The sequence below is a fragment of the Seriola dumerili genome, unplaced genomic scaffold (assembly GCF_002260705.1).
Source record: "Seriola dumerili isolate Sdu_G_001 unplaced genomic scaffold, Sdu_1.0 BDQW01000200.1, whole genome shotgun sequence".
In the NCBI taxonomy this organism is placed as follows: Eukaryota; Metazoa; Chordata; class Actinopteri; order Carangiformes; family Carangidae; genus Seriola; species Seriola dumerili.
Genome location: NW_019174455.1, coordinates 203,793 through 218,445, shown reverse-complemented (window position 1 = coordinate 218,445; position 14,653 = coordinate 203,793). Strand labels below are relative to the sequence as shown.

At 44.0% G+C, this 14,653-nt stretch overlaps 1 protein-coding gene across 1 annotated transcript in view; it reads right to left on the bottom strand.

Moving 5' to 3' along the window:
- Positions 1 to 14,653, bottom strand: part of LOC111228102 (contactin-associated protein-like 5) — a 141,601-nt gene that overhangs the window by 110,878 nt on the left and 16,070 nt on the right. The window contains exon 5 of the mRNA XM_022753915.1: positions 10,413 to 10,560. Within this exon, the coding sequence (XP_022609636.1) occupies positions 10,413 to 10,560 (148 nt within the window). The remainder of the gene's footprint in view (positions 1 to 10,412; positions 10,561 to 14,653) is intronic.

Genomic DNA, 14,653 nt, shown 5'->3' with positions numbered 1-14,653 from the left:
CAGCCAGCTCTGCCCTTTCTGGTAGATGGCATGTGTTTTCAGGGACCAGTCCAGTTTACTGTCCAGGTGCACACCTAGGTATTTATAAGTGTGCACCACCTCAATGTCTTTCCCCCGAATGTTGACTGGATGAAAGGTGGGCCGAGACCTCTGAAAGTCAATAACCATCTCCTTGGAGTTGAAGGTTTACAGAAGGAGGCAGTTCTTGTTGCTCCATTCGCTGGCCATCGTCAGATTTCTGTACTCCTCTTCCTGTCCGTTCCTGATGCACACCACAATAGCTGTGTCATCCGAGTATTTCTGGATGTGGCTGGACTCAGAGTTGTATTTAAAATCCGCCGTATACAGGGTGAACAGGAACAGAGCCAGAACAGTCCCCAGTGGAGCCCCAATACTGCTCATTACTGTCCCTGGAACACAGTTACCCAGCCTGACATACTTTGGTCATCTTGTCAGTTAATCCACAATCCAGGACGTGAAGCGGGGATCCAACCCCATCCCTTCCAGCTTGTCTTTAAGAATGGAGGGTTGGATGGTGTTAAATGCCCTTGAAAAATCAAAGAACATAATCCTCATGTAACCACCTGGCTCAACCAAGTAAGAATGGGCCCAGTGGAGCATGTAAAGGATGGCATCATCCACTCCAATATGTTCCTTGTAGGCAAACTGTAGGGGGTCTAGTGCATGTTCAACCTGTGGCCTCAGAAGGCGGAGAACCACAGCTCCAGGGTCTTCATGTGTGATGGTCACCGGTCCTTAGTCATTTATCTCAGCCGGTTGTCCTACTTTAGGTACCAGAACAAGACATGACGTTTTCCACAGGACCGGGACCATCCCTGTTTGTAGGTTTAAGTTGATATCCTCTGGAGAGGCTCAGCCAGCTGGGCTACACTCCACCCTCACCTCCTCCGCTGTAAAGGACAGGAGACTTGAACCCAGGGTTTGTTGTTTGGAAAGCAGTGTACAGTCCTTGCCGGTATTACAGTGTCAATAAAGAAGTTAATGTAGTCTGTGGTACATTCAACCATTCTATCAAAGTCAGGGTCCTTGCTGTTATCATTTTCCTATTAATTTTATGTCTTTCACTGTGAAATTATGTGAGGACAATAGGTTTGACATGTTCCTCCAAAACCTTATTTTTTTTACAGTCTATCTGTCACACTCTGATGTTGGCCTATTGTACTCAGCTATGACAAAATGACCACTAGAGAAGCCTTTTGAGTTGTGATAAAGAGATGGAGTTCATTTGTCAACATTGACTGAAGTACAATATATTTCGGAGTTTCTGACTTGAATCTATGTAGCTTTTTTCTAAAAACATTCTTAATAAAGCAATTCAAACTTTAAGTATGAATGTTAATACTTTATTAAAACAATCTTTTAAGTTATGATTTACCACAACTAGCAACCCACCCCACCCTTGGGCCAGTGGTGATCGGGTCCCCGCAGAGCGGGGCACCACTGGTGGGACATCCTTTATTTCTCTGCATGGAAGGTGGCAACCCTAGTACTACAGGTATGTGTGTGAACATACAAGTACCCAATTGACTGTGTGACTAACCACAATCTAAGCAAACATTACAACGTTACCCATTCCTTAGAACAAAACAAAGAGGTCTTTTCCAGTGTTGTTGAAGAGTCTAGTGAGTTTGGTGGCTTCCTGCTGGAGTGAAGTCCTGTCTGGCTGTGTGGTCTCTGTATCGGAGAGGAGGTTAGCTGTTTTCCCCTTTGTTATTCTAACAGAGTTATCTGTTCCACGCTAACTCTGCTGTGGCTCCTGCTGCTTGGAAAATCAGCTGGCAGACTTTGGCGCTGAAGTTAACTTTTTTCATGCTGTGTTAAAAAGCAGAGTGAGCAAGAGTGTTGCAGTCTGCTTTGAGCAGACCTGCAGGAAAGCTGTTGTTCCAGGTAGCCTTGTTCTGACCTGGTGCTGGGAGCCTGGTTTCTCCTTGAAGCACCAAGAGGGAAGAAAAGCTGTTGCTCCTGAGCCAGCCAAGGAGAGAAGAGGAAGAACAAAGAAGGAGATTGGGTTTTGTCTGGTGACACCCTGGGGGGTCACATGTCACACACTGACCAACACTGAATGGTCAGTGAGGTTTCTGGGGGGAGGGTCATTCTCAGGTGTGAACAGTGAGGAGCTGAGGGGAAGTGAGTTCCTTTGTCTGTGGATCAAAGAGCATGTGGTCTCCACCACCTTGAATGTACCGAGTCCCAACACAGTTACATCTACAGTCATGTGCTGTTACAGGCTGAAGTCTGTACATATGCTCACAGCAGCGTTGGCTCACAGGGTGAGCTCTCCATAGAAATAAAAAGTCATGACTGGCTGTCTGTGTTTTTTGTCATTACCCTGCCATTGATTTTCAGTACAGTCTCAGTAAAGCTAATGTTCTGTAATCTGAATCAATAATACAATAATATCTCCACATCAGATCAGACACAACATATTAGCCAATCTCTCCATCTGAAACTGACCTCAGTGTGTCCTGTAAACAGTGTCTCAGACAGAGAGCAGAAGAAGAGCGAAACAGAATCTGATGGAGTGAGATGAGGACAGAAGACTGAGTGCCTCCCAAATATTAACCACCAAACTGGATGAGCAAATATATTGAGATCAGTGATCCTCCCACTGCAAAGTTCGAATTAAAAACAGGAAAAAGAAACCAGCAGCAACAACGATCAAATAACAAATGAAATCTATCAAACTGAAATATTGGATTGTGACATGATGAGTAAAAGATATAAATAATAATAATTGATGTGATAAAAACTTACCAATAGCACCAGTGAAAACTGAACAATTGACAACTGGATACATGTTTAAAGGAACCAGTCTTTGTGCAGGAGGTGGTTGCCCTTATTTGAGCATTCATATACAGTGAACACACAGAAATTCATTAGACTTCACAGTTTGATCTATGTACTAGTGTGATGCTGCACTAAATTATAAAAATTGTTATTCTCTGTAAAATCTTATCTGAATGAATCACATTCAGTCTTTCTGATGTCACCATCTTAAGTCTTGCTCATATATGTTCATGGTAGTTCATGTGTTTTTATGTAGAATCTGTTCACTTTGCCCATAAGGAGAATATTCTGTGTGTTAACAGAGAGACTTTGTTATTTCACAGTTGTATTCAAATGTTTGGATCTGACCCTTGAGCACTAGGCAGCTGCTCAAACCAAGAGCCAGACCCTGTGTTTCTAATGTATCTCTACATTTGTGTGTGTGTGTGTGTGTGTGTGTGTGTGTGTGTGTGTATATGTGTGTGTTTGTGTGCATGCATGGAGAAGACACTTATCATCACAACTTCTGGACCTTCACATCTACAGTGGTGCTAGAAAGGAAGCAGAACTAAACTAAGTTTAGACTTTAAGCTGCTGTTAAGTTGTTTCCTGTTTGTTGATGTAGTACTGTCACATCTGTACAGATGTCATGATTCAGGTGTGAAAACTGTGGACGTTTTATGACTTAAATTGACTGTTCAAAAGTCAAAGAATTTCACTCACTTGTTCATTCCTCCACTGTAAATCTACAAAACATTCATGCACCTTTGAAATGTGATGAATTGCATTGTGAAACTGTTTGCAGAAGGTCCATGTAGTGAATACTACTGTTTCATTCCATCAGCCTGCTGACTTGTCACAGCAGGAAGGACACAGGTGTTCGTGAGAATGGTGTTGTATCCCAAGTACTCCAAGCATTAATAGAAAAATAACGAGGCACTTGCATGAACTTAACACTAGTTTTCTTTATTACTTCTTCTTCTCTACTTTTTATTTCCACACTCATGCAACAACATTCTGAAGCCTACAGCGACCTATAGAGGTTAGGGAGTAACTGAATACCCAACATATTTCCCCCTTTGTTTAGGGAGCTTATCAGATAAAACAAAAGTAAAGTCTCACAGTCACTTAAACCTCGGCATTAAGTAACAGAAACTTAAATGTTTTCCATATCATAGTATTGAACAAAACCTTCTTTCAATAACATTAATATTCTATTTATAACATCACAACTTTACCAGCAACCTAAACAGATTTTAAATTAGACTGGAGTAGACAAACGATTCCCCAAGACATTGTCACCTGTCTATATTGAATATCTTAACCAAAGCATTATCCACATTATATTCCACTTTGTTATATTGAGATAAAGTGAACAGTCCTTTTTTTGACATCCAGTATTGTCTGTTTCCTTTTATTATCATCCCTTGAGAACAATTAATGTTTGTAATCGTTAAGCCATGCTTTCTGACCCTAGTAGGTCTGTGCATGTCACCATCCAGCTTCTCTGCAGATCCAGTCTCAGGAACTGGAGCAGGGCATATGATGGTGTCCATTCCACTTTCTGGGACCAGAGAGAGATGAGTTGCATTCCATATACATCAATCCTCCTGCACATAAGCACTTGAACCAGCTTTCTGACTCATCCTAGCTGATCCATGGAACTTGGACAGTCCTTTATCAACATGGAAGGCCTTCCTTATTCTGACTAGGTTTCCCTCTTTGATCTTGTGTACCTCACCTCAAGTCTGTGTAGGCTTTTGACACATTTTGTTTGGAGATGACATGCTTACGTAGCTGCTTGTCCTGCAGCACAGTTCACTTTTGTGTGCATCTTCCTTTTGAACATGAGTTCATATGGTGACACCCCTGTGGTACTATGTGATGTTGCACGGTACCCTAGCATGAAATCCTGTACGAATGGTTTCCATGGTTTCCTCTCCTGCTTGGCAGTAAGGGGTGTCTTTATGACCTTCCTTAAGGGTCTAAAAAAGGCCCAGAAAATTCTGGCCGATCCAAGCCATCCTTTGTTCAGTGAGTTCATAATGCTTCCGTCCAGTCGCAGGTTCAAACTGCTAAGATGCAGTACCAATAGATTTAAGAACTCTTTTGTCCCTGCTGCTATTGGTTTCCTAAAGAACTCATTGTGATTTATATGGTACACATTACTTTTTACAAGTCGGACCTTATTGATTATTCAGGAATTTTTAGTGTTTGTTGCACTGGATTCCTTTTGTATTTGTTGTTTGGAGTCTATTTGATGTGCTGTTTCTGTGGATGTGCTATTTCTGTGTGAATCGTTGTTCTGCTGTGGTCTGATGCTGCTGTTTGTTTGTGATCTGTTTGGCTACTGCTGGCTGCACAACAATTTTCCCCTCAGGGATAATAAAGATGTTGAAACCTTCAACCTTTGAGAATGCGGTTCCAGCGCTTTATGGCTCAGTTTGCTTGTGGGTAATACAAGGACACTTTTCTGTGTGTAATGTCTCTCACTGCAAGGAATTCAGTAAACTCACTTGAAGTAAAGGTGTCCCATTATCACTAATAAGTTCTATAGGGTTGCCAAACCATGCAAACACTGTAGACAGAAGGTGGTGATTGTTGTGGTTGTGATTGAGGGAGTAAAGGCAAGTTCCGGCCACTTGGTCCAACAATGTCAATTCCCACTTTGCCACGGGCCATCTGGCAGTGGTACAGGCTGGAGGGGGGCAACATGGGTCTTGGTACTTCTTCATCTGGCAGGTCGCACATGCACTAATGCTTTCCTGCACACATATCCATGCCAGGCCACCAGTATAACTCTCACAGCCTCTGCTTTGTATGGACAACCCCTTCATGGGTTTCATGTGCCAGGTCCAAAAGCTGCTTCCTTAAGGTCACAGGGACTACCAAAGTAGGGTTTGAGTGCTGCCAGTAGGTACTTTGCTGTTTTGGGCCAACCCTTTTTAATCTGTGCTCTGAGGGCAATAAGCTCTGGGCACTTCTCAAATGCCACAGTGAAATCCTTGACTGAGAGAGCTTTCAGGTCTGTGTCCAACAGATCTACAAGTATAGGTTATATCACTGGCTTTGCAGTCTCATCTGATGGGAGAGAGAGTCAGCTGCATAATTTTGCACACCAGCACGATACACCAGATCATATATGAAACACAGGAATCTGGTTAACCAACGTGCAACACCCATTCCTGCACATCCAAGGTCTTATGTGGCTAATAGTGTGGTCAGGGCCAGGTGGTCTGGATGCAGTGTTAATGTGGTCCCCCATGGGAAAGTCCTCCACTTTTCTACTGCCCACACACAGGCTAATGCCTCTTCTACCACAATGGAATACTTCCATTCAGCAAGAATAAGTGAGTGTGAAGCAAAAGCAACTGTGCGCTCAGTTTTATCAGGGTGCATTTGCGTCAATATGGCCCCAAATAGCCCCAGGGCTATTCACAATGCAGGACTTGACTGTGTCAAAGCTTGACTGTGCAGCTATAATCCACACAAATGTGCAATTGCTCAGATATTTTCTCATGGGCTCCACCAGAGAGACATAGTTTTGTAAAAACTTTGCATACCACGCCATGAGCCCCTGGAATGAGCATAGCATGGTGGCGTCACTAGGCACTGAAGCTTCTGTAATAGCAGCTCTGAGGTGATCCTTATCTGGCAGCAAACCATTGGCTGAGATAGTGTGCCAAAGGAACCGTGGGCTGCTTTGATTGAAGTGGCACTTTTCATTGTTGAGATGGAGGCAGGCTTTGTTTAGGGCAGCTAGCACCGCCTGCAGATTGCAGTCATAGTCCTCCTTGTCCTTGCCATAAACTATGAAGTCATCCAGAAAGTTCTGGACTCCCTTGAGGTTCTTCAAGAAAAGGCTATATAGCCTATAGGGTTGTTTGGCTCACTTAAATCCACACACATCCTCACTGCACCGTTCTTTCGCCCACGGAGAAGCATCAATCCTCTCTATCACATCCATTTTAAGTAGTCCGTCCAACTCAGCAGAGACGGCTTGTTTAATGGAGGGTGGAAGCCTTTGCAACTTCTGCTGAACAGGCTGAACACCTTCTTTGATTTTACACGGTGAACACACACTTTAGCAAGGCCCAGTTTCTCCCCAGCCACAGGTCTGGCTCTGATCTCTCGGATCTCTGCCACTGGAGCCACAGGTGAAGTACAGTGTTGTTGTCCATACAAAGTCTTAGTGCCACGAATAAGTCCATTCCCAGCAAAGCTGTGCCAGTCTTCACAACATATAGTGTAGCTGTCACTATAATGTTTTTGTGCTGTTGCTGACAGGCAACCTAGCAGTGGATAATCACATTTGGTATATGTCACCAAACTTTTTTAATGGCTCAGTCAATGGAGCAAGTGTTCTCTGTAGAGGTGTTCAGGAATGGGGGAGACAGCAGAACCCATATCCACCACTAACTGAACTGGATGGGAAGCTAATTCTGCATTTATGGTCACTGTACATGAAATCTTGTCATCTGGTTGTATATCTTGTATCATGTGCATTGTATTCATTTCAAAGACAACCGCTTCTCCTCCTTTTGCCGTGTTTTTCTTTGACTTGCATACACAGACAGTGTCCCATCCTATTGAAGTTTCAGCAAATCACTTTCCATGCAGGGCAATCTGGAGCATCTGCAAGGTAAGCTGCTGACACACATCTAAAACAACTTCGATCCTGTTTAGGTGCCAATGCCTGATCAGCGGAATAGCTTGTTGTTCTGGTTTTGAACGATGTTTAGGCTTCATTTTCACCACGTGCACCGGAGCCTGAGGCTCCGAGACAAAAGTCTGCGCATGCCCAATTGTTGCTTCCACCTGGCATGCTAACTTTACTACTGTATCCAGAGTGAGATTTGCATCTGTTTGCACTAATAGCCTTTCTCGTAGTTTTGAGCAGCTAGCATGCTCAATTAGTTGATCACATATAATTTCTCCGTATTTTCAGCAAACCCACATGTTGTAGCCAGCTCGCACAACCCTGTACTCTGTTACAGTCTCATGCAGTCCCTGCACTCCTCCCTGAACTTGGGTTGTTCCACTACAGCATTTATTGCTGGACTGAAATGTACACGCAGTGCCTTAACTGCTGAATAATAAGTTGTACCTGCCTCTGTGAGCATGTAGAATATACGCTGACCTTTGGTGCCCAGGCAGTGTAGGAAATTTGCACGTTTCCTCGTGTCAGGTCAGTCGTCCCCCTCCGCTTGAATGGCAGGTAATTGCCAAACATCTTCATCCACATATCAACCGGAATCGCAGTTTGACTGGCGCAGGACAGGAACAGTGCAGAGAGAGGTACACATTTGCCATCCTCATCACCAATTTGTTGTATCCCAAGTACTTAATAAAAATATAACAAGGCTTGTGCATGAACTTAAGACTAGTTTTCTTTGTTACTTCTTCTTTTCTACTTTTTATTTCCACACTATAGCATACATATCTGGCCTGGCATCAGTCACAAGCCATTAAAGAAGGACATGTAAGGACATGCAGAGTTATGGACCCACAACTGACACTTTGTTACTCTTCCCACCATCAAACTATCAAATTGATAGGAAACAGAGACAAAGGACCCTTCTCTCACAAACAGACCATGATTTTAGCATGCCAGAGGAACACAGAATCAAACCACAGGTCAAAAGGGTCAGCTCCAGAGGATCAATGAATGGACACCAGGCAACTGGAGAACATAGGCAAACTCTCCAGTTTGTAACAATAAGCCTCTGTCTAATGTAATGTTTGATTGTTTCTTATATAGGACAAGTATCACCAAAAGGACTGATCCTGGCCTCTCTGTGCCCTGCATGAACACACACAAACACACACACACACACACCTCCCTCCCTCTGTCTCTACTCTGTAGATAGTAGTTTAGTTAATAAACTCCTTTATTTACACCCAGTTGTTGTCCTGTTGTGTTCTTTTGAAGCAGAGACTGGAGATCCATTGAATCGAGAAGTCGTGGTTTCTGATATGAGATTGATAAATTTATCAACAAAGCAATTCATTGTTGTTCTCCCAGAGGACTGGTGCCCCTTTCAAAGAGAGCAAATTCTAAATTATGGCGTTAACGCTACAAAACTCATGCAACAACATTCTGAGGCCTACAGTGACCTCTAGAGGGTAGGGAGTAACTGAATATACAACAGATGGCTCTTAATGAAGATTTTTCCAGAATGCACCAGCAGCAGATATCACTGTAGAGTTTGCGTTGCTAACATTAGTCAATAAACCAATGGCTCTCAAATCCAGGGGCCACACTGCCGACCTCACCTGTATATGATGCTACCTCACTGAACTGCTGCAGCTCACACACATACACATTCTCACACACACAGTCCTCTAGTGAGACCTGTGCTCACAGCCCAGCACCCTGTAGCTCAATTGGCATTCACCAGAATTGGCACGTCCGCCATTGGCGCACTGTTCTCTTCACAGATGAGAGCAAGTTCACACTGAGCAAATGTGACGGGCGTGACAGAGTCTGGAGACACCGTGGTGAACATTATGCTGCCTGCAACACTCCAGCATGACCAGTTTGGTGGTGGGTCATTGATGGTCTGGGGAGGCATATCCTTGGAGGGTCGCACAGAGCTCCATCTCATAGCCAACGGTACCCTGACTGTTGTTTGGAACCGGGATGAAATCCTCAGAGTGATTGTCAGACCTTACACTGGTGCAATGGGCCCTGGGTTCCTCCTGGTTCAGGACAATGTACAATGAGTGTGTAGGCTGTTCCTGGATGATGAAGGCATTGATGCCATTGACTGGCCCTCACGTTCCCCTGACCTAAATCCAATTGAGCACCTATGGCGTGTTATGTATTGGTGCATCCAACGCCACCAAGTACCGCCACTGACTGTCCAGGAGCTCACCAATGCCCTGATCCAGGTGCAGGAGGAGATCCCCCAGGACCCCATCTGCTGACTCTTGAGGAGCATGTCTATTTACACTAATGAGTCACGAGTTGCCGTAATGAAATTCACGCAAGTTGGATCAGCCTGTTTTTTACTTTGATCTATGGTTTGTGTATTTTTTTGAGCAGTGTTTATTCTTCCAGCTTCCAGCTTGACATTTCTGCTCTCTGATATGTCATCAAGAAATGGTTCAGGGAAACTGTGGACAAGACCTGAAGAAAAGAAACTCTCAAGGAAAACTTTCAGACAATAGAGAGACTCCCTGTGTGTTTTGCCAAATGAGTAAGTCAGCTGTTCACAACACAATGAAAATTCGGTATCAGGTGAAAACAAAGTTACTGGTGCGTATGTTTCATCTGAAATACCAGATGAGAGTTTCATTTTCACTTACACAACATGCTAATTTGTTTGGGACAACCCGTAAAATGTTAAGCAAGGAGGCAGAAATACTCGGCTTTGGCAGCCAGTGGTACAGGAGACGCTGCACAAACAGAGGGAAGACTGGATTCCACTAAATATCTGTAAACTCTGAATGTAAATGTCCTGCAGTCAGTCAAGGAAGTGAAGGTGAAAAGAGACCGACTTCTACGACTGGACAATGATCCAGATCTCAAAATCCACCATGAACCACTTCCACTATTTATTGATTCGATATACAGTCTGAACTCTTTGAGTGTGATGTGAATGGCAGTGTGTGTCACTCACTGTAGAAGCAGCCATACACCTCCACTCTCAGGCCGAGCCAGCCACTCGGGTTCCAGTCCAGAGGGACGAAGCGCAGGAAACGGGTTTTCACTGAGTGGGACAGCTTGTTCTGGACAGCAGCCTCTGAATTCATGTTCCCCACGAACCTCTGCATGAACAGACAGAGAGATGGTAATAATTTGCTAAACAAATGTACAAAGTTTCCAGTGAAGCAATAGAAACGACCTCCGATATGAAGAAACCCCCCATTGGGAAATAAAAAAGCTTTTTTCTTCAGCTGAATTGGCTGCAGTCAAAGCAGAGGGAAACATCTACATCCTTAAAGTGTTGACAGGGCAAGTCCACCTGAAATGTCTTTCGCCTCTCCTCGAACATACGATTTTATCTCTTAGAATCATCATGTGGTGCAGAAATATGAGAATATGCAGTCCACCACAGTGAGGAACACATGGGGAAATAATAGATGTTACAACTGTAGCAGAAACTGGTACAGGCAACACCTTCATTTCAAAAAAAGGAGTTAACAGACTTTAGAGTGAACAAGTCCTCCAACTTAAAAGACAAAATACTTCAAGAATCACATTCAGCAATTATGCATATGAGCATTGACTGGTCTAATCATCATATGGATCACAGCAGGCCTCATTCACTGATATGTGAGTAGACATGTTCTTACTTTATGCACAAAAAATGACTGTCAGATCATGACACATGCACCAGTCAGTTTTGATCTTTCTACAATGGGTATGTTAGTGAATCATAATCATTCTAGATTGACAAGGGCCATGTCTCATTTCTCTATATAAGGACATACCCACAGGTATATCATGCAGAAAGAGTTGAAGTTGTAATGTAAAAGAAATAATGTTCTTATAGGTCATATTTTTTTATTCTTTACATTTCTTCTCTTTTCACCTCCTGACAACATGGTAACCCTTGTTTTTTATTCTCAAGTCTATGGTTCTCAATAAAACAGAAAGAAATAAAATTGTTTTCTCTCTATAAGAGTTGCTAGCATGTATTTCATGTGTGACCTTTCCCTCCACACACCTTAACTCACCCCATGTTTTCATAAAACATTACTGAGATTTAATTGTTGGGTCTGGTAGGAGCATGTTTGGTTCTTAACAAAAAATTCTGAATATCACTGAAAAATCATTGATTTACAACTTTAAATTATTAACCAGTATTATTATGGTAATTAATATTAATTAATAATGCAGGGCGCCACCCGGAATCCGGGAACAATAACCAAACCAGTTTATAGTCTCATAACCTTAATAATTCACTCCGAGTAATGGGTCTCTGGGGTCAGGGACCGCGAGTATCTAATGAAGGATTAAGTTCGAGCTCAGACCCTCTCAATCAGTCACGGACCACAGTAAACATACACAATAATGACCAAAAGAGTTTCTCTTTAAACTACAATAATGTTTATTAAAATCTCCACAACAATTAACAAAGTTAACCACAGTCTTGATTTATCACACTATGCTACCATCCATCAACTAACTACACATGTAAAGAATAACAGCTATACAATCAAAAATGAGGTGTGTGTGTGTGTGTGGTGAGACGGCGGATGATATCAGTGAAGATCGCGTCCCGCAGGATCCAAGATGGTGGACGGGTCTGAGGGTGTTAGACCACGTGAGCCAAAATAGCGGACGGAATCATGTCTTGGATAGACAACCTAAAATGGGGCGCTGAGTGGGAGTCGGGCTTCTCTGCTCACCTAATTCAAGTCCTCACCACACGTGTCTGACGGTGGAGGGACGTTGAATACATATATGTATATATAGGATAAATGATATGTCTATATGTAAGTGTGCGTGTGGGTGTAACCAAGGAGGACAAACAACTCACGGTGGAGTTGGGCTACCATGGGATGCGAGCGATAGTTATTCGACCCACAGAGAGCGCATGTACGGCTGTGAAGCTGTATGCCCGTTGTCTGATCGGTTATAGGCTTGATCAACTCACTTCACACCCGTGGTGGCAAGCAAGCAGCACGCAGTAATTTCACCATTCTTAACTGTATCATACAACGGACTCGGCGGTCCGTGTTATAACAAGAATAGCACAATTCAAAACACAGCAAATTAAAAAACCAGCATCAGCAGCTAAGTTAACACACAATTAATACAATCTCTACCCAGACGTAAACCTCTTACTTGGATCGCTTCCAAGCGATTAGATGTGTGAAGGTCCGTCAGTAAAATCCAACACAGGTTCTCCGGTGTGATTCTGACGGTGCCGTCCTCGTTCTTGAGGGTTGCGGCACCTGGTTCCTTGTTGAGCAGCAAAGAAATCCAGCGGTGTCGACGTAATTGGAGGGTAGCGAGCGTCGGGTTTTCCGCGTCTCAATGAAGAAGTTCCTTCTTCCTTCTGCAGGCAAGAGAGATCGTTGATCTGCGTCGGCAGAAATCTCTTTTTGGATCCGTAAGTTGTGTTTAGTTAAACACAAAAGGGGGGGAAGTCTCAACTCATCCAGCGAGGGGAGAATCTTCAAACTCCGCGGGGGAAAACACATGTGCACAGAGTTGGTTACCTCCTTCAGTAAACTGGCTCACCGAGAAAGCGGGCTATCTCTGCTGCAGTTACAATGGAAAAACATTGGCCGGTGTGTGCAGTTGACCTTTATAGATGCAGTGATGTCATGACGAAGTCGCCAGGGTCCCCTGCATCTCTGTCAATGAGAAGCATGAGATTGGGACTCACACTTAGGTGTGAACCGCAGGGCCTGCTGGGAGTTGGAGTCTGTGAGGGGCGGTTTTTGGCACTCTTTTTTTTTATCAGGCCTGAGGCTAGGAATTAGGCTCTGAGGGCAGGCTTCCGAGGTTACAAGTAGGCCAGAGCAGGCCTGCTCTAGGTCGACCACATGTTCAGGCCCAACATTCCCCCCTTTGGTCTGATGATTGGGGTATAGGACAATGTTCAGAGTAACCTCATGGCCGTTAATCAATTGTGAGGTGTGACCTGTGGGTCACATAGTCCATGTCCTTGGGACAAAGATTGTTAATCCTTGTGGGAGAAAAGAGTCAGTACAGTTCAACAGCTGCAGAGGTTCAGCGTCTTGGCAGTTATAACAGGGAGGTTATTGGTCACAGAGAGGTATCATCTGGGCAGATGGTTTCTACACACTAGCTATACATAAATATCACAGAATAACAAATACCGTCAGTCAAATACACACTCTGCCTAGTATTCATCACTGATAAAATTTGTAGGACTGATGGCCCTATGCCCGGAGGGGGCTGGCATTTGTCAGAGGAACAGCTGCAGGCTGTTGCACAAAGCGCTGTGGCACGAACAAGAGAGTATCTAGCTTAGCCTGCAGTTTGCCAATATATTTGTACATAATGTGTGCTATAATTGCTGTGAAGACCCAACCACTAAGGAGGAGCCCTAGGACGATCCAATTAGTAGGGTGTTCTTGGTAGGGTGTCGCCTTGGTGATGGAATAGGTGGTGGTGAGTCAAGATGGCTTGATGCTGAACTTTACCAATTTGGTACCTTCAGCCAACAGTTGCTGTTGGAGGATATAATCAAAGGTCAAATTGTGCCCTTTAAAGGCGTCCATGATCTCGATCTCCGACTTGTGTCTGTCGGGATTGAGATGATGGAGGACGATGTCACCAAAATGCACAGTGGCTTCCTGCGGGACACATTGTCTGGTTGAGTAAGGTCACTTTAGTGGCTGTGTCATGGCGGTCATATGTCATTAAGGCTTCGTTAGCCAGTGTGCTAACAAGCCATCGACTCCCTACTCGCTCCACTTTGGTTCCCATGTCCTCGTCTTTAACCGAAAGTCTGCCCTGGCACCTTTGTTCAGGGGATTCGGTTCTCAAGCCGCAGAGGTTCTCACATCTCGGTTCTCACATCTCGCATGAATGGATTGCCGGGACAAACCCAGTGGATGTCTTTGGTTTTGGTGCAGAGATTAAGGTTGTGGATAAGGTAGAGCGAGGGGTCATCGATGTGGTATGCTAGTGTTGATGGTGTCTTGAGGTGGACATGGGTGTTGTCTTGCCAAAATCCAACGTTCAGTACAGATTTCAGCCTATATACTCTATCACTGGGAGGTTGAGGAGGAATCCTATCTCTAGACTCTTTGGGTTAACGTGAATGAGTATTGTGCTGCCAAGACTATATGCCAGATGGGCCTGTAACGCCTGTACTCTGGTGATTGTGGCTGATCTGAGGGTTTGCTCTACCAGACTCAGGGAGACCAGGTAGGT